Below are 26216 nucleotides of genomic sequence, written 5' to 3' on the forward strand. Positions count from 1 at the left end.
TACTTCTTAACTGGCCAGTAGAAAGAGCTCAGGCCAGTGAATTCATGACACTGTCTATCAGGACCGATGTATGAAAGGGAGAGAAGAAATCCTGAGGGCATTCAGGGTTCCTGTTGTCTTGTGGGATTGACTGGGAAGTTTGTTGTTACCAAGCGTCAGTGGAATCCAAAGGGAAATGGCCCCCGTGTAGTCTAATGAAAACCTTTGTTTTCCATAAAATACAAATATTATATCTCTGACAAGTAGGTGGAGGAAGTATTAGGAAAGAATTTCCTAAAATGAGATGAGTGGCATCTTATTTTCAGCAAATCTTGGGTATATCTCTTTTGCAAAAGGGATCCCTCCTAAAATAGGAAAATCAAAATCACTGCTCACTTCTGAAGATCATCACCTGCAATATTGTAATGGTACTGGGAAACTATGAGATTTTTTTACTGTCTTGTGCTTTATTTATAGGATAATACCAACCTTTTTGAGACCTATGATGTTGAACTTATAAAAAATAATGGGCAAAGCCTGGGGATAACAATTGTTGGATATGCTGGCATGTGTGATATAGGTGAGTTCTACAGGATTTAGTAAAGTCTAGGACAGGGACTTCTCAAATACCCCTTATTTACTATGAGGAAAATGGATAGCACTTCTTTGAAACAGTGTAGCCTACAATATCTGTGAAAAAGATATTTGGAGAACTTGCTGCAGAGTGAAATTCAGCCACAAAAAAGTTTAAAGAGTTGTAATTAGCTTAAAAAAATAATTCCCACTTGACTGCTGGACTGTGAATTTTACATGCTTATGTTGTTACTGTGCAGACGTTAGATTGTAACAGACAGTTTCTGCATGTACAGACTAATACAGTCAGGTTCTTGTCTGCACTGTTCCTTATTTTACCCCTGCATTACATATATGACACAATTCATTTAGCACATTTTAAGAAGAATTTCAAAACCAGAGTATCGAATGTCCCCAGTTTGCATTAACTTTTGAATGGCATCTTTGGTATGTACAAAATAGCTCAATGTGCAGCTTTGGTTTATTGAATGACTTGTAGGTGTGAGAGTGGAGATGATCAGTCAGATTAAGTAGTCTATCCCTCTGCCAGGCCAGAGATGCAGAGAATTTCAGCTGTGTGTGATGTGTATGCCACCTTCCGAAGACGATGTACTTGTCTTCGGCAGATGCCTGTTTCAGTGTCTAAACTCTGGGAGCAAATTAAAATATCTGTGCTAGGACATGGGGACATGGAATCAATCCTCTTTAAATTAGAGCTGTTAACTCATCTTTCAAGTATTGGTTCTACGAATCTTTAAAAATTGACTCAACTGAATATCTGGTTTTACACAAAGGGGTAGTGCTTTTTATCCCCTCCCCTTGCTCGTGGGACTCAAGAAAGCATTCTGGGAGTGTGGTGGAGCTGGGGTTGCTTTCCAGCCCCCTTCATTCCCAGGACATCCTCTCATGTTGCCGGTCCGTGCAGCGCGCACTGGGAACTGGGCTGGGGAGGAGCACGTGCCAGGCAGTGGGAAAAGGTGGGTCTGAAGCACTGGTAAAGGGGTTTTACTGAGCACGGACAAACTATGTTGGGCAGGTGTCTGAGGAAAGTTAGTGTTCAGAAAAGGATCGATGAAGTGTCAAGATTCACTAGAATTCAAGATCAGCATCTCATATTTTGCGGGAGTTTGTGGAAGGCAAGAGTTACTGTTTCAACTGAAGATTGTTTTTTTACTGTTTTTTGTTTTGTTTTTATTTCCTTGTTCTAATTAGAAGTTGGAATTAGTAATCAAATGTCAAACATGACAAAGGACAGCTTTTCTGATTTCCATGTTTCCCTTTTTTTTTTCTTGAAGAAAAAGTCATTTTTCATTAAGATTTAAAGTACTAAATTCTTTAGCTGTAAGAAGATGATTGAAGTCCTGATCAAAGTACTTAAGCACATACTTTACTTTTAGCTTAGGTAGTCCTATTGAAATCGAATGCAGTGTGGATTTAAGTGATTGTGGTTTAAAGCCTGGGTAAGCACAAGGATGAATCCTTGGAGAAAGTGGCCTTTTGTGAGCTATTTTAAAGAAAAAATTTTGAGGTCAGTGTACAGGTGGGTGTGTCGGGGCTTTTTTTTCCATCAGAGGTCCTCAGTCGTTCTACATCAAGCTGTGTGAGTGGTAACGTGCAAATGGTGGCTTACAGAATTATAACTTTGTGGACAGTAGTAGTGTGTGAAAAAGGCTGTAATTAAAAATCCTAATAAGAAACAAATTAGATTAGCAGAGTGATTTGTTTCTCTTCTTCCCCTCCCCCTGCCAACAGAACCTTCAGGGATTTTCGTGAAAAATATAATACCCGGTAGTGCTGCTGACCACAATGGCCAAATTCACGTTCATGACAAAATTGTTGCTGTAAGTAAAATAGTCTGCTTATATACTATTGTAGAAATAATATTTCATTATAGATCTCAGCATTAAAAGAACAATGTAGTAAAGACTTTCTAAGATTAATTAAACCTCCTCTGCTTTGCAGAGGAAATAATTTGATGGTTTGTATTTGTTTAGGTAGACTTGTAACAGAAATTAGTTTTAACTTGCTGTGGTTAAAATATTATTTTATATGCAAAGTAGTAGTAAATAGTAGTTAACTATGAAAGAGGCAAGCTTTTGGATTAAAATGTTTCAGAGTGGAGAATCTTGGCTTTTGGCCCAAAGTAAAGATGAGCAGCGCTAGCTTCTATTTGAATTGAATGGGATTTGAGGATGGTTAAGATTTTGCAAGATGTGGCACACTGTTTATGGTCCTTAAGGACTGTGTAGCACAGTGTGGATACAATCAAATGTAATAGTCACAATTTAGGTTTAAAAACCCAAAGCTTTATGTGTAGAAAAATTAAACCCCATTGAATAACAGTGAATTGAATAATAGCCAATTTTGCATTCAAAGTACAAGCAGGAATGAATTACACAGTCTTTTTGTTTTGAGAGATAATATTTATAGAGATATGATTTTAAATTACTTTTAAAATGTGTGCTATGCCAGACCTTCCAAAGTCAGCTTCTCCTTTGTGAGAGCAAAAATTGATACAACCTTGTGCTTTTATCTGCAGTTTTGCAGGAGAAGCCCCTATTGATGCATGAGCTAACAGTAAGGTGAACAGACTATTTTGTGTGTAAATTAAAACATCTAAATTAATGTAAGAATTGGGCTGTTCAGAGTGGATTATACAAACGGTGATGTGTATAGGGTTGTGTGGGGCACGCTAGAAATCCATGAGAAAACCAACAGTGATGATGAACTGAGCCAAGTTGTAGGTTGAATACTCTTGCTGGGAAGCTTCATCCACACTACTCCTGAAGCTGTCTCTTGTAAACAAAAAAATTGGAGGAGGAAATCAGTGCATCCTTATATCAGATTAGTAAATTCTGTTTTGTGGTTGCCCCATGAAGACAGAAGAAATTACTGTTGAGTTTCCTTTTAAAATGCATTTTGAAAATATTATCTAGTTAGTGAAATGTAACTGATTTAATGAGATTGTTTTGCAAATACTACTGTCTTGGGTGAATAACCCTATAATTTCTGCACAAAATAATGTGGATGTTGCTTTCAGTATGGTACAGCCTAAGAATGTAATGTGATTACTATTATATGATACAATTTTCTTGTTTTAGGTTGATGGAGTTAATATACAGGATTATACCAACCAAGAAGTGGTAGAGGCGTTGCGTAACACAGGACAGACTGTACGCCTTACCTTACTTAGAAGGAAACCTTCCTCTACAATTTCTTCAGAAAGACCTTCAGATAGAGGTAATCCTTTTTTAGCAACTGATTTTATTTTTCACTCGACGTACAGTTACCTAATTTAACAATTAGGACTAGATACCACACAATCCCAGATTTTTCTAAGGGCACATTGTGGAAAATGAGATATTTAAGGAGGAATGGAAAGAAACAGAAATGAGAGATTCAGGAAAATTGAGTGCAAAACTCCTGTGTAGCCAAAAAAAGCCCTGAGTAGTTAGTGAGGTGGTGTTATTACTACACATATTTTGCAGCAACTGATTTTTTTTTTTTTTTTCATCTGTTTTCACAGTGCAGCCAACTGTCCCAACCTTTGTGTCCCCTGGAGCTGTAGGGACTGAAACTGGTGTGGACACTAACCAAGAACAGAAAAATAATCTTCAAAATGAAAAGAAGCAGAGCCTACATAAAACAGGTGGATAGAATATCTTGCAGTGTCTGTTCTGAGTCTTTGGAATTGTCTTTAATCCATTTTCAATACTGATAGGTTGTCATTGCTTACTCCGTCTTTAGCTTTTGCTCTGTAACGCTTTTTCTTCAGGTCCCTCTGAAGTAAAGCTCTACCTGTTGGATCAACTCTTCCACCCCACCCTATCCGCAAAATGTAGCACTGTCCACAGATTTGCTGAGAGTACATTCTGTGTCATCATAGAGGTCGCTGATGAAGATACTGGATAATATTAGCCCCTGCAGCTATTGACCTTCTCTCATAACTGGCTGTCAAGCCATTGGCTAATGCTGTCTTAGATCCCAGTGGTTCATCTAGTTTTCAGACTATTTAGCAGTCATCAAACCCATGCTTCCTCAGTTTCCAAACAAGGATGCAGATGTAAATGGTGTCAAAAGCTTTGGTAAAGTTGAATTGTATTACACCCTTCATCCACATAGCTATCTTGGCAGTCAGATTGGTCAGTTATTTGGCAAGTAACTGGAGAAGAGAAGGCTCTGGGGAGACCTTAGAGCACCTTCCAGTCCCTGAAGGATCTCCAGGAAAGCTGGAGAGGGACTTTTTACAAGGGCATGATGTGATAGGATGAGGGGTAGTGACTTTAAATTGAAGGAGGGGAGATTTAGATGAGATCTGAGGAAGAAATTCTTCTGTGTGAGGGTGCTGAGGCCCTGGCACAGGTTGCCCAGAGAAGCTGTGGCTGCCCCTGGCTCCCTGGCAGTGTTCAAGGCCAGGTTGGATGGGGCTTTGGGCAACCTGGGCTAGTGGAGGGTGTCCCTGCCCATGGCAGGGGTGGGACTGGGTGGGCTTTAAGATCCCTTCCAACCCAGACCAGTCTGGGATTCTATGAAATCTCTATTAACTGTTCCTGATTTGCCACCTGCCTCGCTCCTGTTTACTTGTCCTGCTTATAGTGCTCCTGGTCACTGACACTTCCTGGAGTGCCAGAGAAGTAGGAAGCCTAGCACAAGTTATGTCCACCTCCTGTGAGATGCCCCAGTTGGCAATGAACCTCTCCTTGCTGCCTGCTGGTTCCCAGACCCAAATTGTTTACCTTGCGGTACTAATACTGCTGCATACTGCTTCCTCCTGTGCTACTGTTGGAAACTAGAGTTCAGCCTCTAGACATGCGATTTCTGGCTTGCTTGTCCTGAGCTTACTAGCTGAACTGGAAGTTGTTGACTGCACACCTATGCAGGTAGAGGAGAATCTCTGGTCTGGCAAAGGCGTAATAGGCGTGAAGACCTGATAGCTGGAATCGGAAGCTGGACAGGAGTTCAAATCAGGGACGAGTTTTTAACAGCAAAGGCAATTGGACATAGGGGCAGATCACAAAGGCACGGATTGCTTTGGTTTTTAGCTGACTTCTGAATCAAGGTTGGAGGCCTTTCCAGAAGGAGTGCTTCAATTCCCCTATGGATTTCTGGGCTCTTCTACAGGAACTTCTGGGTGAATTTCTACAGCTTGTGTTAAAGTCAGCATAAATTATCCTTATGCCTTGTAGTTTCTGAGATATGTAGATGTAATAGAGGATTCTAAATTATGGCTGTCAATGAATAACAATTTTGCTATGATTGTGGAAGATCTGTCAGTATTAAAGACAACCTGGAAACGAGAGAAATGTAGCAGTTCCTATGTTCTGTTCTGTTTTACTTTTCTGTCCAAGCCTTGTAACCAGACATACTTTGTTGTGACTTTTGCATGTTCCCAGAAATAGGAAGCCAGTTGAGTAGCTGAGATGTGAGGTTATCAAAGCATTGTTTTAGCTATATGAATGGAAAAGCATATATTGATTTGTAGTTACAACAGCCGAATAACTTAAGGATTTAGCAGTAGGATGTATTCAGGGGCAGAAGAGCCAGGAGGACTTACACTCGCTATGACAGACGCTAGAAAACAGCAACACATGCTGTCCTGTGTCACTTTTACTGTGGAACTTCCTATTCATAAAGTATTTTCTTTTTCTACTGAAGCAAACAGTATCTCTGTAGTCGGTTCCTGACTACTCGTGATTGGGTTATCTCTGTGTCACAGGCTGCAGATGTCTGCCCTGATGCAAAGAGAACTGAGGAATTTGTTACTTAATACCCAGTGCTGTGCAAATATGGTATATCAATGCCAGGATCAGTTTATGCTGGGAAATAAAATTGCTTTTACTTGGCTTGAAGTTAACAAACTCTGTTAGTCTCAAGATGTGTTATCTAGATATGCCGTAGTGATCCCTGTTCTGCTGATAATCAGCTTGGATCAAACTGTATTTTTGAGCCCTTTTCACAGCAGACCCAAACTGCTTTGATGTGGATCCACTGCCTCTCCATAAACCCTCCAAAGCCCTTAGTTTCAAAAAGAGTTTGTAACCAAGTTGTATGTATATGAGTGGCTCCACTTCAATGCTAGCATTGTGCAAATCTCATAATCCCCTTCTCTGGAGCTCTGTAGACTATGGTGCAGATACACCTGGGTCTGGCAAGGACTTTGCATCCATTGCCTGGAATCCATAGCTGCTGGTTGGACCCATGCTGATTCTTTGCAGGGACAGGGTGGTATATCTGCACTGCGTTCCCCGGTGTCAGGTAGCAAGCGTACTACAAGATTTTCTATTCCTCTATGTATCCAAGCTCCCCTTGCCCTGGAGAATACAAGGTAATGTGTTTGTATGCACAGTGTGTCTTGGGATACCAAAATTTAAACACTGAAGATACTCTTTCTTTGCAGCTGGATAGTGCCCTTGATAACATCTAGCAGTGCTGGTCCTTGGGCCAGCAGGATAATGCAATGGGCACAGCTTTGAAACCATTAATGAATCAGGAGTATTTAATGCAATGGTAAGCAAGTATCATTGCTTGATTAAACTGAGGTTTTTTGATAGTGAAAAACCACTCTAAGTTATAAGGTTCTGCAAAAGCTTTATGCAACTATAAAGTGTGTGTGTGTGTGTGTCTTATTAAAAAGTTGAAATACTTAGTTGCAAATTTTACTCATACTGAAATACGATATATAAAATTTCACCTTGGTATAGAATTTAACAGCCAAGTTTAAATTCCAAAGATAGGTGCTTATTTTGGACATGGTGATGGGCACTTCATTATAATGGTGCTAAAATAAATACTGCTAATTTAAGTCTCTGACTAAGCTCTGGAAATGCTTTTAGAAGTTTAATGCAAAAGGTATGTTTTATAAAATATGTATGACTTCCCTTTAAGCCTAGTTGTGTGAAATTCTTACTAAATTGTGTTTCCTGGAGAGGTATTAAATAGTAATTTTGGCCAGGCAAAACCGTGCTTAAGCTGTTCTGTTACAAAGGCAACGTGGTTTAGGATGCAATGTGCACGAGGTCTGAAACTTTCTGCTAGCAGGCTAGAGGCAATTAACTTAACAGCTGCATCTGCAAGACTGCAGACTGGGCAGAACTGCTTTCTTTTGCCTTGCAGCAGTACTCAAAACCTAAAGATATGATGATGCTAGTCAGGCGCTTAAAGACTGGGGAAAAATATCCAACAGTAGGGCAGATAAAGGTAGTACATTAATGAAGTGCGCTAGAGCACAGTACGCATCCTTGTATAGTAAGTTTGTGAAACTAGGAGGAAATTGCAAGAAGAAAAGATGCCAATTTTGAAGATGCCGGCAATTTTGACCAGGAAAGATGATTTTTACAATACACTTGTGATTTATTCTCGCTGCTTGCTAATTAGAAATGAAAAACTGTGTGGAAGTGCAGGCAGAAGGACAAACTAAATATGTTGAAAGCTGTTGCTAATGAAAGCTGTCCCTGGGAAGCATTTTCATTTCTGAGGCCTTGCGCATTATAGAAGATGTGGTACGTATGTATCTCAGGTCATCAGAAAGAAATCCAGCTGGATGAGAGGCTAGAAAGAAACTTCCTATTAGCTGCCATGTGGAAAAAGCTGTTTGGGGAAAAAGGAGCATTTTAAGTGAATTGGGTGATACCACTGGAATTGAATATATTTAATCCAAATCCCTCCAGCCAACATTTCCACAGTTCTGAGGAAGTTACAAGCAAAGACTTCAAAGCATGTTTGAAAGAAAGAAAGGGGGAAACTTCAAATGGAGACATGCATCAGCACCTTGCTCTGAACAACTCATAGATTTTGGTAATGTGTTTTGGAAGCGGCAAAAAAATCTGTATTCAGCCAACCGAACACAGCTTACAGTTACTGAACTGAACTTTGAGCTTGACCTTAAAGATTCATTACTCCTGGTGAACCTTAAAATCTGTATTTGGTGCACAGGGGATTGCAGGTGCTTAGGTCCTGTGTGTTCCTGCTGTAACTTTGTAATAGCAGAAAAAGAGACTAAAGAATTTCTGTCCTTATGTATTTCTGCAAATAGGAGGCGTGGAAAAATGCACGGGTGTTCCGGTTTTGCTACAGTTGGGAAGTAAAGATAATGTTCAGCCTGTGCTTGAGAAGAAGGCTCACGAAGACAACTTCTCCTTAGAAACTTCAATGAAATTTCAATGGAGGAAAAACCCCTTAACTTATGGCTGAGAATGTCAGGACAATTTGTCTTCCCCTTTTTTTTAAGGAGATAATTTATTTCAGAGAGAGCTGTGGGCTGTATTTGCAAACTCAAGTTTCTTTTAGTGACAGAAAATAGTTAATCTGAATTGCTGGAATCCTTGAATACCTGTACCTCCTTGAGCCTATAGGTTAAAGATGCTCTGGACATTTCCAAGTGAAATCTCAGTTGTTAGGCTCTGAGGAATGTGGGTTTTCAGTGCAGATCAGACAGAAAGGGAGTGGAAGAGATACAGTGATGGGTTATGTTATTGTATAAGTTAACTTAAATCTTTGTTTTTAATGAGTGGAAAACTTCAAAGTTATAAAATGATGTAATGAGGATTGTATTGCAAAGCTCGTGTTTTATCTTTGCAGTCTACAAAGGTGTTGAAAGCAGAGGCAGCTTGACATCCCGTTTGTGCTGGCTTTTGCTAGTAGGTAGGCTCTGAGCTGCTCTTGGTGTCTTCAAAATTTCCCCCTTGAGGTATTTTACTCGCTAGTTTGTGTGCAAAATGTGAGGTTGTGATTTCCATTCTAAATTTCAGTGCGACGCATCAGCAATACTAAGTGGTCTGTGCCTCGTCTAGACATCTGACAAACTATTACAGTCGTTCAGGGAGAAAAAAAACCAGTTTTTGGTAATTCAGGCCCCAGTTGCTGCTTGCTGCTGTAGCTGCTAGATGGAATTTGCTTTAGAGCTTGATTCTTACCAGTTAAACATTGCTTCAGTTTGGAACTTTATATGTGCACTGAGCTTCTGGATGAGGTCAAATACAGGGCAGCCAGTCATTTTATGCTGTCTAGCTCTGTCAAATTGTCTTACATGAATGTAATGCTGCCTTGGTTGCATAAGTAAGAAAGCTGAAAAGATATAAATGTCAAGATAGCCAAGTTCCCACGGAAGACTGGTTTAGAACTGGAGCTTATATTAAAGCTCATGTTACTTACTGGCCTAATTAAACTAGACAAGCCTTTATACCTGCCAAATGTATAAATAAAGTCTGTGACTGCATTGTGCTGACGCAGCCCCTCACTGATGGCAATATCTTGTCAGGTGTTTTACTTCTTAAGGGGGTTCATTTTGGTGGGAGATGATGCTTCCCTGGAGTGGCAAGCATTTTTATAACAACAAATTATGAAGTCATGTGAAATTTGTTTTGCAGCCTGGGAGAATGATTTATTTACAGTACTACATGGTACAGAACTCGCATCTCATCAATGCAAGCATCACCTCTTCTGCTTCTCAGTTGAATAAATCACACGTTAGCAGTAGCTGACATTTTGCATTGTTTTCCTAAGAAAGACATTTTTGATTTGCACTGTTTGATAGACTCAGCTTAATGCACTTTCCTTTTTGGAATTATTCCCTCTAATCTTTTATTTACACTGAATTTTTATGGAAGTATTTAGAAGTAAACATACTTCTGAATGGACAATATGCTTGTAAATTTAATATTCACTTTCCTATTTAGGAAGAGTCCCGCTCCCTTCAGCACGCGAGCTGAAATCCAAGTGGGAAAACCTGCTGGGACCTGAATATGAAGTTATGGTATGTTATCTTTCAATAAACTACATTCATGTATGTTATTTCTTTAAATTACAGATCTGTGAGCTTAGCATTACAGGCTGTTTATAGAACAGTTTAGTGTTTGGAACAGATCAGTAACATCAAATTTTGTTTCCCGTAATGTCAAGGTTGAAATACAGGAGTGTTATAATGAGTTGTTGGGTGGTTTTTTTTTTCTTCTGTTTATATAGATGCTATTGTTATACAGATACTAGACAGGAACGGTGATTTAAGAAAATCAACTGTCCTTTTAAATCTGCATCATAGCAGCCACTTAAAATATGTGGCATTTTTATGATTTCATTTATGATCTATTCGTTTTATTGTGCACTGGGAAAAAATAGGCTCAGGATAGGGCTCCTGTGTTTCACGAAGAATCTTACAATTTTGTTAGAAGAATGAAAGAATGATTTTCAAACATGCTGGGTAAATAGGAAGTAATTTATGGGAGTGTAACTTTGTGGTGCCAGTGTCTATTAGATATTTCTTCACTTCATATTAAATAATTGCCAAGCAAAAGATTGTTTTGATGAATCATCATAAGGAGTTGACTGAAATTGTAATTCACCACTGCTTTTCAGGGCTGTGTTAGCCAGTGAGTACAGATAAAAGACTCCAGCCAGTGTTCTTTCCGAAGACTTAAAAAATTCTCACCACCACCAAGAAAATGCCCTGTTTGTCTTTGCAATGCTTGTCCAGTTGATTTAGAGACACTTATTTTTACTACTTGGAGTAGCCATCGTTCCAGTCGCTCGCTGGAAGATTTAAAGTAGCTTTAAGAATTACCTTGAGAAACTCGCTTCTCTTCTTTCCATTAGCGCTCCTTTAAGATCTGAAGTTCGTGTAAGATTATGTACATGATGCAATAAATCTGTTTGGCTGCCCACTTCAGTTGCTTGGTATTCCCATCCTTACATTTCAAGAGTCTGATATTACTTCCCTTAGCACTATCACACTTCCCACGGAGGACGAAAACCTGCTTAGTTTGTGAAACCGTCCGTTTCTAATTATTCTTTAGCTGCCGCCAGTAAAATGTCAGGAGTGAAAATGTTAACGATTGGTCCTTTTAAATAATAGAAGGAAACTGTCGTGGCATCCCATTTTGAAAGTAATTTTTCAGTTCTTCCAGATCTTGTCATGTGTACCTACCTCCAGTCCTGCTTGGCTGCGTTCAATAACAACATTTAGTTTGATTGCAGTCTGATAGCGCAGTCCTTGTTTCACGCTATTCTCGCTCCTACACTCAACTCCCAGAAATTCACCCTAAAGGTGCCTATGGGTTTGAGTATTCCCTCAGAAATACTTCTGTTCAGAGGAAATAGCTGTTTGAAGAGAGGATTTGGTGTCAGTCATGGCTTCTGTGTTGCCGATCCTTTGTGGTACCAATGGAAGGAGCTGAGATCCTGCTGAAACAGAGACCCTGGAAGTCCGTACAGGGATGTATGACCGTGTGGGATTTGTTGCCAGGTACCTAAGCGTGAGCAGTCAAGCTGAGGAGTTATCAGTCATAGATTCATTTAGTTACAACTGAATGGACATGAAATGGATTCTGTCTATTGGGCAAAATAGCCTAGGTACTGGAAAACAAGATGCTGGAAGCCGTATTTAAAATTAAGGCAAAAGAAAAAGCCGAGGCTTAGTATCGTTTCGTAGATACTTTGTTAAACTAGAAATTTCCAGAGGAGCCTGTAGTTACCTGATTTTTTGCAAGGCTATATATTTTCCAAATCCTCCCAAACATATTCAACTTCAGTGTCCCCAGTTCCATCCCTGGACCATAGATCACCACAGATGTCATCTTATTACATTTAAAATTGGAGTAAATAACCTTCTAAGGTTACAGATAAACTATGTTAAGGAAGAACATCACAAGAAAACTGGTAGCGAACATAGTTATTTTATTAACATAAAAAATGAAGATATACTGAAGGGATTTCTTGCCATTATTTCTTAAATAATCCACTTTGCATTCAAATTTGGTAATTAAAATCATGTACTTGAAGCCATGTTAGAAACATGCTGCAGAAGCTGATGGCTTAGTCTAGATGTTAGATGGCTGTACTATGACCTGAAGTAATAACTTAAGCTATTGTACTTTTCAAATTCTGATTGGCAAGTCAGTTTGGGTATTTGTGTCAGACGTAATGGCATTTTGTGCTTATACAGGATTACTGAACTTGACTAAAATTGGCACTCGCGCTTCAGGAATAGGATAATATTGGAGTCTGCTAATAGTGCATAATCACTGCATTCCTAGTTGTAAATGTTCCGTGTCTGAAAGATTTTTCTAACATTTGTTTAAAATTATTTTGCATCAGTGTGACTTTGTTTAAGTATAGTTTATTTTGCTCATCATTTTTTTGCCAGAATTCATCATTCCAGTAAAGTCTTTATTGTCCTGCTATTGAAAAATGTTCTGATGTATAATTTTTAGGTTGTGAATGTGGATATGCCCATTACAGATGATTCAGAGCTCCAGAAGTACTCAAAGGTATGACTGACGTGATGGTTTCTGTCATGGTATATGTTGGCAGAGTAATCCCAGGAGGGCGTGACACAATTCCAGATTTATGTGTTTCAGAAATTTTGTGGCACGCTCTGACTTTTCCCCCAAAAAAGGCTGCCAATATTCTGCTTATCTTCTGGACTGGTCCAATATCTGTTTGTAGCATGGGCAAATGAACCTTTTAGCACGCGCGCACACACACCCACACACAACCCAAACAAAAAAACCCCCAACGCTCAAACCATGCATATAAGCCTCAAATTTTGTGGTACTTAATTGCATTGAAATTCAGTTGTCAAAAGCCACTATGGAATGGAACAGAGCTTGAAACTCTGCTGAACGATGTCATTGTCCTGCAGAGGAATTTGTCACAGTGATCCTGGCTCAGGGAGGGAGAGGTCTGTTTAATTGAAATGGTCAGAGCTGAAATTAATTTCAGTCTTCTGAGACTTTTGAGAGGTTTCCAAGAGATGTATGTTAATATTGTGCAAAAGAGGTTTGTGGAGGTGAAGCATTTATGTACTTGTGAGGATGTCTCAGTGAAGGAAAGGCTTTAAACTCATAATCAGACATGGGTGTGAGGGAACGTTGAGGATCAATGGATTGCTCCTTTTACTTGAATAGCCATAATTAATTGGGAACCAGAAGGACAGTCAGTGTTTCAACTTAAGTAATAAAAAGTCAGAAGATGGCCAAACTGAAGCACCAGATACTGTTGATCATCTTTTCTTCCCAAGTTGCCATGATTTCTACTTCTTGTCTGAATAGTGTTAACTCCTAAAGGAGTTAGCCAGCTGATCTTGTGATGAGTTTTTATGGTGATTATGAAATTTCTTTCAGTTTTATTGAAAGTTTTGTTGTCTATCCTGTCCTTTTAGGTAGGATAGACTTTAGGTGATACTTTTCTCGGCATTTTTTCCAATATGGTAACCTTATTTAAGAACACAGTTCAAATTGCCTTTTCTCCCAGAGGGCAGGTTGGTTGTTTTCATTGGTGCAAACAGTCTGTATAGAGAAATTATGGAGACTTGTGCTGTAATGCAGATGATGTCAGTATGAAGACTTAATCGTCTTACTGTGTGCTCAGTTTAATTTGGTGAGCTACTGAATCCTAACTGTGTTCATATTGTGGTAGATAAGTATTGCTGAGAATGTATATATCTTTATCTTTTGACAGCTATTACCCATCCACACTTTGAGATTAGGAGTTGAGCTTGACACATTTGATGGACATCATTATATATCATCAATTGCTTCAGATGGTCCAGCTGCAGCACTTGGTCTTCTGCAACTGGAGGATGAACTTCTGGAGGTAAAAAAGAAAACACCACCACCCCCCGAAATAGAACGGATATATTTCCTGTTTGCTTGGCCGTCTTAAGGATGCTTGTGTTAAATTCTAGTTTGGCTGCCGTGTGTGCAACAGTAGTATTCAGTGTGTGCAACAGTAGTATTCAGTGTGTGCAATAGTAGTATTCAAGAGTTGGTTGTGGAAGCAGAGTGGTGCTTTGGAAGTCACATTCATTTTCTTCACTGTTTCATTCCTCCTTTATGGACAAAATGTCAAATTCTTGTGACCTCTTAGTGACTTCATGGAGTTTTTTTCTGAAATGTTTTAACATGAGTATCAAGAGTTGTAAGGGCAGAGATAATATTTGTGTTGAATTTATTTGTATATGTAGTCCTTTAGCTCAGTCTTTTGAGCAATTTGGCATTAGCATTTGTGGTGGATAATCTTTCTTAATATTTGTCACTCCTAAAAAATTTACAAGAGTCTCAGGAATAGTGGTTCCTGTTACGTATTATAATTTGCTTCTTGAATGTGGAAAGACATTTGTGTGTATAAGCTAGTACATTAGTTTGTTTAAATATGTATAAAGAGGTATTGGGGCAGCTTTGAAGTTATCGGAATCACACCAGACCTATTTGGTCAGGAAAAATATTTATTTGATAGTATTAAAATAATACCTATTTTCTGTATGTATGTCTATCTATCAGTATCTCAGCCTGCAAGTGAAAAGACATTAATTTTCTATTGAATACCTGCTCTTTGTGGAATATTTTGGATTTGAACCTTTTTTTTAGTGGATGCAAAGAACATTTAATTGATATCAACGGAACAGAATTAGGCCTTCTGAAAGATTAATTTGTTAGGCGTACAGCTCTCTTGCTTTTACTTGTTGTTCACCCTTTAGCATCAAAAATTCATACTGATATCACTAAGACCTAGAACATTTTCTTCAGTTATTGCTTAATGGAGGAAATCTTGATTCCTAAAGGAAGGGATTAATGGAATGCTGGAAGTGTTGTTTAAATTCCTTGGCCACTAAACAAAAAATTGTATACAAAAAGCAATAATGCAGTGCTGTAGAGTGACTTAGGAAACTTTAATTGTATGTATTTAGCAGTTTTACTTATTACTGTGTATTTACAATTAAGTTCACGGATATGTCCAGACCTAGTGAGCATAAATTTTTTTCTACTCTATAGCTGGAAAAAAAACCCAACAAAATAAAAATGCGCTCCGGGGCTAAAGCTATATATGCCAAGTTTAGCCCAGAGTATGTTTTCGCAGCCAAGTTATAAATCCCCTTAAGTAGGGGTTTGCAATGGAAAAAGTGACAGCCCCATTCCCCAAACAAGCAGCTCTACCTGGGCCTGATACAGTTGGGATTAAAAAGTAATCAGCAAGGAATTTTTTTTTTTAATATATAGCGAGGTTGAATGTTGATTATTTTTAATGATGTGTTTGAATTATGATAGAAAGCATGGTATATTCTTCCTGGCCCCCCCCCCCCCCATTTTAGCTAATTTCATTGTGTTCTTTTTTAGGAGTAAATTGCTTCCTTGTGTCCTAGTTTTGTTAAAATTTTTTTCTTGTTTCTATTTGATGGTGCAACTAACTAGAGTGGTGTGGAATGAATGGGGTGTCGGGCACCTTGTGTGTTTAGAGGCTGATTTCTGGCAGCTGCAAAAGGAAAAATGGAAGTCCCCAAATCTGCTTGGGAGCGCGCAATAGCTCTTCTCCATCAATCACGTTACGCTGAGAAGTGCTGGTAACTTTCCACCACGCTGCCGCTCTCAATGCATTAAAAAATCCTTACGCGTAGATACTTCTGCTTAAATAATTAACTAATGGATTAGCCTGATAGCTCAGCAGTTGTTGTAATTCTTACAGAAAAAACCCATAGCAGTTCGTCTTACCATGTTGGAGGCCAGTTACACCACTGAATTTTTCTCCTTGGCTGGGTTATACCGTGAGAGGAACTCTGTGTTTCCCAGCACTATAAGCTATATTTACACTGTAAAAAGCACAAAGGCAAATGTGGCAAAAATTAGAGATGATCAGGAAGAAAATGGTGGCTAAAGTGAGATTGCTGTATACTTTTGCACAAGATTGAGTCCCCCTAAAGAACAAGGAGATCTCAGAAGTATATGGCGAGACTTTGCCTCAAGTACACATGTACAGAGGTGTGTACGTGTATTTTGTATATTCACGTACTATATTTTCTAGGATCAAATGTGGGTTCATCTACATTAGCATTGCATGGAGAAGAGAAGGCTGCGGGGAGACCTTAGAGCCCCTTCCAGTCCCTGCAGGGGCTCCAGGAAAGCTGGAGAGGGGCTGGTGCCAAGGGCAGGGAGTGACAGGCCAAGGAGGAATGGTCTTAAGCTGAAGGAGGGGAGATTTAGATGAGATCTGAGGAAGCAATTCTTCCCTGTGAGGGTGGTGAGGCCCTGGCACAGGTTGCCCAGAGAAGCTGTGGCTGCCCCTGGCTCCCTGGCAGTGTTGAAGGGCAGGTTGGATGGGGCTTTGGGCAACCTGGGCTAGTGGAGGGTGTCCCTGCCCATGGCAGGGGTGGGACTGGATGGGCTGTGAGGTCCCTTCCAACCCAAACCAGTCTGGGGTTCTATGATTCCTAAACCAGTGGCTGCGCTCCAGCGACTTTGGATGTTTGTTCGCATCTATGACACCTACTGCAGTTCTGCTTTCCTCATATTTCAGGATACCACTATGGTGCAAATAGATGTACCCTCATGATGTTGCAGGTTATAAAATACATAAAAGAGGATGAATCACTGTAGTTTTATTTTTCTGAGGAAGTACAACCACAGTATCCCATTTTTAAAGCAGCATTATTATCTATCTATCTACATTTTTTTCTTTAAGTCTGTGGTTTAAAACATCCATTAACAATGGCCTTACGGTCTTCTGTTGTCACTCAGGATCTAAAGCTCATGGGATAGTAAGCTTTGACCCTTGTCAGGGTTTTCTGATTAATTGCTTACTGTAATTGGTTTCTTTTTTACTATATAAACATTCTTGCATGTTTTCTGTAGGATCTATTTTAGTTTCAACCGCTTCGTTACACTTTAAACAACTGACAAAGTTGTGCTAGTTTTGACTTCAAGTTTTTTCTTAGGGCTCAAAATCTGTGTTTTCTTAAAATATTTTTGAAAATTAAATTTTTATCTTTTTCAATTCAAGCATATAAGCCTAATGCTAAAAAAATACCCCAAACCCAACAAACAAACAGGTGAGAATGAAATAACAATCCTGGGAAAGATTTAGGCTAGGAAAAGTAGTGAGTAGGAAAAAAGTTAGAGGAAGCTGAAGCGAGCAGAGACATGATGTAGCAGCCAGTAGTCACAAGATCTTGCAGATGAAGCTTAAGTCTTACAGTGATGCATGTATACTTCAGAAGCATATGTTAATAAAACTATGCAAGCTTTGCCAGAATCCCTAAGTAAAATTAGACTTTCACATTCAACTGGAGAAAGACATGTATGCAAAAAAAATTATTGAAAGAATCTAGTTGATATCCTTTTAATTATCTTCATGTGGACGTATGTTTCGCCTTCTGTGTAGGTAAATGGAGTTCAGCTATATGGAAAATCACGCCGTGAGGCAATCACTTTTCTAAAGGAAGTGCCACCCCCGTTTACATTGGTTTGCTGTCGGCGACTTTTTGATGATGGCAGTGAGTCTCTTGTGGATGAACCCACCGTGGGAGTTTCCCCTCCAGAACAAAAGGTGGACTACTTACATTGTTCAGTTGTGTAAAAGACAATAACTTTTTGAAAAAGTGCATGTATTTCTGAGAAAGTGATTTAGTTTTCTAAAAACAGGTGTTACTATTTTCCTTTTGCTGTTTGATCCAGACCACTTTTCAGTCTTAAATAACATTTCCTAAAATATATAGTTATATGAGACAGTTTTGTATTAAATTGTCTTATAAAGCTGCCTTTGCCATTCACTTTGGGCTTGTAAGGGACAGCTGGTGTTTCAGTGAAAGATAGTTCCTGTTTGCAACACTGCTACTTTTACTACAGTTTATACAGGTTGGTCATGAGAAACTTTGTTGTACTATAAATACAAGGTAGGTAAAACACCAAGCTAGCGTGCTGACTGTGTACATCCCATTCGTCATTTTTAACACTTAATAGGTGAGTGAGAGCTCTGAATTATACTAAATCACATCCTTGCCACCATTAGCTGATTACTTCCATGTTCCGAGTAGGTTTTTACAGAAGTGGAGAAAAATGAAACGTAATGTTTCTTTCTGTTGCAGAAACTTTAAAGTCTCAGACTAAACCTTGACACTTGTAATGGTTGTTCCTATTTATAAAAAGTATTTACACCTTGACTTCTCAACTTTTCTGATGTTTTCTGATCTAATTTCCTCTAAGGTGGAGAGTTAAACAAGAAACATGGATGTTTCATGGAAGAATATGGTGTACAGTGTTACACCGTTTTGTAAAAGGCCCTTTCTGTTGCAACAGAGCTTGTTCCACTGTGGGGTTTTTTGACGTTGCATCTTACTGAAAATTTTCCATATGCATCCTGCCAGCTACCCATCTTTGCCATAAGGTGATACTGAGGGAACAGAGGTTGCCTTCTGCTTAGTGCAATCTCACAATATTTCTGTTTTCTTTTCTCAAAAGTATCAAGAAAGAGCATGTGGAAAACAAATTTCTTCCTTTTGCCTCATGACGGTGCTCTGTGTAACAGGCCTATTTGTCCAAAGAAAATTAAATCAGTGTGAAGTTAATGGTACAAGATTTGAACATCATACATTGGTATTTTATAAAGATTGTACTAATAAAATAGCAGTAATGTTAAAACACACCATTTTAAGTTAGACAACAAAAGATGCCTTTTTGGAAGATGTATTTACGAAGCTGTCCTTACCCAACAAAGTTGGGTAACTATATCTCTTTCTTTTCATACTTAGCACAAAAATTGTGAAAGAAACGGCTTTTTCAATTAGATGCTATTTGTATAGTTGCAATATTAAGAATTTTTTGTTCGCGTATTTAATACCACAAGTATCAATTGTGCCTGATCTGGTCTTTCTATTAGCTGTCCGTGGTTCAATCTTTTATGATAAGGTATTTATTTTTCCTTTATGCATCTAACAGGACAGCTGAAGTTCATCAACGTGTAGCAGGTTAGTAATATAACAACTAATTTGGCTGATACATGGGTATTTATGTGCCAGGTTGGGCTCCGATTCTCAAAACATGTAGGCATAGTTCCAGGGGAGTATCCAAGGCAGCAAGCTGGAGAAAACTGCATGCGTAATGTTCAGTGAAGTTGTAATTCCATAAAAGGTCATATTTTAGGGCTTGTATGAGCCATTAATAATCAAAATATTGAAGGAATAATGTTTGTAAAGAACTGAAAGAAAAGTGTGTGAACTAGAGCTTTTATTTTTCAGGTGAAACCTGAGGAAGACGTTAATCTTGAGGAGGAAGAAGGGGAATTAGCGTTATGGTCTCCTGATGTGAAGGTTATTGAACTGGAGAAAGACAAAAATGGTTTAGGATTCAGCATTTTAGACTATCAGGTATACTTTTCTGTGTAACTAAATACTAAAAATTCCTTTGATCCTTTGTCTTCTACAGTGCCTTAAAATGTTTTGTGATGTCGATTACTGGGTAATCGACTTGGCACTTGGGCCTAGAAACTGTAGGGAAAAGTCTATAGGCCAGCTCTATAAAGTATAGTGTAGAGCTTGTTCTAAACCAGTCTGATTATCAGACGTGATAAAGTACAAAATCTTTAATCAAACTCCACCTCATAACTCTGAGTTTAATGGCTAAATGTTGGGGGGAGGTTGGTTTTTGTTTTAACTTGCAATGACTTTTGAACTGCGAGAGCAGCGAGCAAACTTTCTTGGTATTGCAACCTCATTTCCTATGTGCCATATTTAATGAGTCCTTCACTGCCCCAAATCACCTTGCATTTATAACTATAGACCAGTGCTGGTCTGCCATCTGTGGTGCCACTCAAGTCATGGAAAGATTCACTCAAGCTTTGTATCGAGCCATGAGCAGTAGAGTTTGCAGGAGGTAACTTTACCAGGACAGTCCTTCACAGTCAAAAGGCAACGTCAGGGCTGACAGGAGAATCAGTGTCGCAAACTCAGGTTTCTGTAAACACAAATTGGCTTTAATACATTTATTTAATTTATTAGTATAAGAATAGAGATTGAACAACCTAATTTTTTTTTTTCCCAGTTACACTTCTCTGCTTAAACTATTAAACCGTGCCAGAGATACGGGTAGAATTTTTGGGGTGGAGGGGGAGAGGGAGGGCAGGGGGGAAGTTGACTTTCACCAGTAATTCATAGTTTAAAACTTGATTTCTCCAGGAAGAACCATTTTGGGGTAGACTATATACTTAATTGTTAAACTCCTTAGAAATTGACAGACAAGTCTTAAATTGGGGGAAAATTCTACTAAAATGAATGAATCCTTCTTTCAAAAATATTGGCTTCAATTAAATATATAGAAACTCTAAAAATCTGTAGTCAGAATGAAATGTTCTTAATGTTTCTAGTCAATGTCATATATTTTTAAACCTCTAGCCATCATATTTATAAGGAAATAAAATAGCTGGATCACTTTTCATAATAATATACACATCACATCTGAATACTGCCTAAACATTGTGGTTTAATAAAATGTGTTCGACTGTTGTGCATAAATGTCAAGTGATATGAAATTCAATTTTTTGATACAATAAGGCATGAATTGGGAATGAATTAGAATAAAAAAATATTTGAAGTATTATGCAAAACCATTAATTCTATATTTTACCAGTGTGATTTAAGATTACTGAAAATAGATCCTGTTAGTCATTTTCGCTGACACATGTTGTGTTGCAGTGCCAGCTTTACTGTAGAGTTGCTAGGAGTCTTTACAGAGCAGTAATACACAGATTTGCTTTTAAGTTCTCATATAATCAGAATTAATGAAGGCTTTAATAACAGGCTTTTTATTTACTTATTCGCAGATGCAAATACATGAGCAATGTTGTGGTACTTTCAGCTAAATTTAAATACATTCTAATCAATTCTAAATGAGTAGTAAACCACTTAATCTCAGATCTTTATAATTTCAAGATATTTATGTATAAAGTATGCTCTTTTGTTTGGGATTTGCCTCTTAGATCTTTTACACTTTTCATCATCTGCAGATTAATTTTTATATAGAGATATCTGTGACTCTGTGTGTGTTTATGTAAATACATCCATCACATTCTTGAGTGCAGGGCGAAGAAAATAAATAATTGTCCATGCTAGATTGGAGGCGGGGGGAAAAAAAAAAAAGTATGTGGCTCCTGGGAGGCTGTTCAAAATTCTTAAAGCAGATTTGCTGAGAAGCACAAAATTACAGTGAAGTGTTTAATTGTGGCTTAAAGGACCTGGAGACCTAACTCTGTTTTCTATGTTTCTTTTTTGCAATTTTACCCTTCTTTTAAAAAATGGAAGGTGGTTTTGGGGGGTTTTTTTAGGCACATGCTTTACAAGAAAGATTCAAGCCTTATAATGGCAAATGACACTACCTGCACTGTATAACCACTGTTGATGTTGCTCTTTTTGAGTAATCATATGATTATTTTTAACTTTTTTTTTTCCAATGAAGATGGGTATTCACATGGCCCAGCTTCGTGGATCGGTGCATCAGTGAGAGACCAACCTTTCTAGGTTCCCATTAGTGTTGATGGAGGTAGGGTGGGCGGGAAAATACTTTTAAAGAGGTGATTCTGAGCAGAAGGCCTATTCATGGTGCTCTTAATTACACACATAAGGGACTGACTTGCTCTGTCTGTTACAGAAGTTTAAGGAAACTTTGGTGTTACTTGGAAGTGATGTGACTGTATTCTGGGTTTTTAAGATCAAATTATTTCTGTAGCACTTGGTTGAAATGGCACTTCAGAAGTATTGGTAGGACTGCAGAAGGATTGGTAGGAATAGTGAAGTAACATTACAGGAAAAAAACGGTGATGCACTATTATTCCCTCTTACTTTCCCCTCACATCAAGCTGCGATAACATCTTTGAAATGCTCTTGCAGTACCACTGTATACCAGCCCGTTTCAGTCGCTTCTTGTGAGAGACTGGTGGCTGTTATCTGCAGTAGTTAAGAAGCCCTGAAATCCTGCTCATACAGACGTGTTCATTTATGACAGTGAGCAATGCCAGACGTGCTGCAGAAGTGGAAGAATGCTAAGCAATTAGAGACTGGGCTGCTTATGGTGCTGTAGAAGTTTCTTCCTACTGCTTTCCATTCATGTTTGGTGTTTGTTTTGAAGCACGAGGCTTTTTACCTTTCCATCTTAATTTTGATTATAGAATTAGATGTGGTGCTGAATATTCTCATGGTATATAATTTATAGTATTTGTCATTTTGTTTTCTCACAACTGATTGTACAATTGGCGTAAAGGATATTGTGCCTTGGCTGTCTAAAATGCTGTGCTTCCAAGTCACGCTCTGAAAAACAGTATTAATAACTCTTTGTGAGGTAGAATAGGAATCTGAGTACATAGAAAACTGAATGCTGAGATCAAGAAATTATTACTCTGGTATATTAATTTTTAATGGGCTGTCTTTCTAATAATGTTTCATCTATCAAATAAATGATAAGCATATCCCAAGTGACTTGCAGGATATTCCCAGAAATGTACAAGCATAATTCCAATGCCTATATATTTTAATGAACTAATTACAAATTAATTATACCAATTATGCATAATCAATAGTATTTCTACTTTGTCCTGTGTTTTCTTTTGTCTGTCTTTAGAGATTTAAATGCTTAAAACAGAGCCGCCTTCTGTTTTTAATGAGGTCCTCTTGGAAGGGCTGTACACAGGTTCCTAAAACTTTGGGATCCCATTAGAGAAATAGAGTAGACTTCCCCTCTTTGCTATAACAGGACTGTATTTATATAGGATACTGTTCAGCTTCCTGTGATCACTATGTATAAAAAAATCTTTCCCCTTTGCTGAAGGTCCTAATTTGTAATTATGTGGTAGGAAATGTAAAATCTTTGAGACTGCTGCTCTGCTAGCAAGGTCAATGCTTGGCGAGAGGGGAGGTGGATGGGGAGGCTGATCCTGTGTAGTCCTGAAACGATCAGTTTTGCTGGATTTTTTTTTTTCCTCCAGTTTGATGGCTTATTTAAATAAGAAACATCGAAGAGGTCTTAAAATGAAATCTCCTGTGTATTTTTCTATTGTCACCACTGTGTTGGGATCTTGTCAAAGCTCTTAGGGTAGGCATTGCTTTTTCTTGATAATGCTTGGATGAAAAGCCTGCAGAGGAGAGGCGGCAGCAGCCATGCCGACCGGCTCTGCGTGCGGTGTGCTTTCTTCAGCTGATAACGCTTCCTGCTCAGCAGAGACCTGAGGAGCAGCGGTGCATTGCTGGCGATTCTATCTTGAATAGGGACCGTGCCGCCCTTTTGGCCATTAAAAAGGTGTGCTGTTCGGTTTTCTGGCCAACTTCTCCATGAAGTAATATACTCTACCTCCCTTAATTTCCTTGTAATTTCACTTGGACAAGTTGCTCTCTTTTTCACTTCTTAGCTAACTTTTATGTAGTGTTGCTGGCACAGTTAGCGGCAAGTATGTTTTGATGGTGAATGAGGGACCCAGTACACTGTTTGTAGAGTGCTTTGGGATCATCTGTGATGCAAGGGGCTGTGCTAAGCATATTTATTGTTCTATGTCAATAGACGTGAAAGTATCCAGCTTAACAGTAACTTTGTCTAGCCTGAAGCTAAACCTCCTAGCCAGCAAGTCAAGAGCTAAGCCATTGTTACTGATACCAATCCTTTCTCTTAGACATTAAAAAGAAAGAGGGCATAGTATGTCATTAGGTTAAAATAGGGGAGAAATGCTGTATAAAAATGACAGTGATCCCAGAGTGTTAGAGCAAGAAGAAAAAAACCAACATACCAGATGAAGACTTCTAGAGGAAAAGAAGAGATCACAATAGTATAAAAGGTACTTTGGTCCTGAAACAGTGTTTACCAAAGACCTGATGCATGCAAGCCAACAGATTCTGTCAGTAATGTTTTACAGAAATATTGGAAAAACCACAGGTAGCTGAATTGCAGATTTCTTGAGGCAGTATTGACCAGAAGGTAACTTGGATGGTCTGATGAGCTTTTATCAAATTAAACAAAAAGCTGAATGGACTTTATGTGGAGCTTAATTTACTGTGGAGCTTTGAAGTCAGAGTATTTTAAAGCCGTTGTTTTAAAGTGCATGAAACTGGAGAGGGCAAGGGTTGGAATAGAGAGAGTTGACATTTTAGATAGCTCTTGGGAATGCCTGTGAGATGCTGTTTCTCTCCGTCTGTGCCTGAAAGATAGTCCCCAGTGCCTGGCTGCTTTTGCTGCCCTATAGACCTGTGGGGCTGTAGGAGCTCATGGGCTCACCTGCTCCATCCAAGTGGTCCGTGCCATCGTGGGTGTAAGCATCTACCCATCCGTGGAAGCAGCATTTCAGCACTATTAGGAGCTTCATGTTACACAGACCTGAAACAGCACGAGTGGGCCTGCCTTCGTCAGCCTGGGTCAGTGCCTAAGGGGTTCTTACCCCTTAGTCTAGCAATAGGGACTCCACAGCCACCTTATTCCTGGGCTGATCTTTACTATGATTAGCAGGTTTTTTTCTGAGTGGTGAACTGAAGTCTTTTTTGCTGCACATTTAGCAGGTTATGTTTTGTCCTCCCAGGGAGCATGGGAAACAATTGTTTTCTTTTTTATAACAAAATCACTGCATAGTCATTCACGGCAGGAAGTGAAGCAATTTAAGTGTCTCCAAGTATCTTTCCTCTTTTCTTTATGCCCCAAACAAACAGGCTCCAGATGTAGTTACAAAAAAGCAAACTGACTTCTTATTTCTAGAAGGTGGTATTCAACTAGATCATATTTTTTTCTTTCTTGGACTGTTCAACAGTGAGATGCAGGCCGGAATGCTTTGACATGTTGCCGGCTGAACGTTTGCCCTCTTGTGATAATTTGAGCTTTGTCTGTCTTGTGATAAGTTTGTTATGAACAAAGAAGCATATTCACGTCCTTGTTAAGCACATTTTCACCTGATCATGTGATGGAAACCTGTGGCGTACTGGCAAAAGCTGCACAGCTGTATTAAAAAGCAGTTTTACAATGGCTATCAGCTTGGTACTGGAAAAACTGATAAAGGCAGCTTTTCTCCCATCTCTACAACCCATCCACATTCATTAACATCAAAGTTCTGTAAGCCTCAGTACCAACTGTGTTGGTACTCATCTCACGGAGGATTTGCTTCTCTCCCCCTATGGGAAAGTTCTGCATCCTTTAAATCATATTAAGCTGCTTCATTTGTGAAATAATTCTTAATAGTGTGTCATGAATTGAATTCAGTGTAGCTTTTTGAAAAATTCTCTTGGAGTTCAGCTTAAATACTACTTTTCAGGACTGAAGAGCTGCTGAATGCAGCTGAGCACATTCCTGGTAAAGTTTCGAGGGTGTTCGTGATTAGTGGTTCCCAAAACCTCAGTGCCGCAGTACTAAAAGCATTGGGTGACCAGAAATCACTTTAATAAGAAATCAAAGAGACTGTATATCTCAGCATGAGATACAGACAGATACACAGGAAGAGCTTGCTGAGGTAGAGGAGCTGGAGAACTTGGATGCAGGAAGGCACGTTAGGGCTTGGGTCTGCCCCAACGCTGGGCTTGGGGGGTCATCAGTCTGAGTCTTTAAGTGAGAAGTTAGGAAGGAATCTCGTGTACGGAGTGGAGTGGCATATTCTAGGAGCAGCCCTCCTGTTTCTGTGAGCTGCAACAGCCGGTGCTCAGACAATACCTGAGTTTGCAGAGAAACTGGAGCATTACCGAGAACATCTGTTTTTCTTTGGTTTGTCACATATCCTTGAAATAAATACTAAGCAGTATTATTATTAACCTTTAGAAATGTTTTCCCTATTCCCCCAAATTCTACCAATCTGGTTGTTCTTTTTCATTTCCTGCTAGGAAGAGTAGCTTTTAATAAAAACAAAAAACCCCAAACCAAAGAAATTCATTATTATTCCACAGATGTCTTCTGCCT

At 38.9% G+C, this 26216-nt stretch overlaps 1 protein-coding gene across 11 annotated transcripts in view; it reads left to right on the forward strand.

Annotated features, from left to right (window-relative positions):
• The window catches only part of PATJ (PATJ crumbs cell polarity complex component), a 155219-nt gene that overhangs the window by 18872 nt on the left and 110131 nt on the right, over positions 1 to 26216 (forward strand). For all 11 annotated transcript variants that reach the window (XR_008578058.1, XM_054833741.1, XM_054833739.1 and 8 more), the window contains exons 9-17: positions 457 to 559; positions 2305 to 2393; positions 3654 to 3792; positions 4079 to 4201; positions 10227 to 10303; positions 12756 to 12812; positions 14005 to 14139; positions 17698 to 17862; positions 19550 to 19678. Coding sequence is in view for 10 of the 11 variants with exons in the window: in XM_054833741.1 (XP_054689716.1) it covers positions 457 to 559; positions 2305 to 2393; positions 3654 to 3792; positions 4079 to 4201; positions 10227 to 10303; positions 12756 to 12812; positions 14005 to 14139; positions 17698 to 17862; positions 19550 to 19678 (1017 nt within the window). In the remaining variant the exon portion in view is untranslated. The remainder of the gene's footprint in view (positions 1 to 456; positions 560 to 2304; positions 2394 to 3653; positions 3793 to 4078; positions 4202 to 10226; positions 10304 to 12755; positions 12813 to 14004; positions 14140 to 17697; positions 17863 to 19549; positions 19679 to 26216) is intronic.

The sequence above is a fragment of the Grus americana genome, chromosome 8, assembly GCF_028858705.1.
Source record: "Grus americana isolate bGruAme1 chromosome 8, bGruAme1.mat, whole genome shotgun sequence".
Lineage (NCBI taxonomy): Eukaryota > Metazoa > Chordata > Aves > Gruiformes > Gruidae > Grus > Grus americana.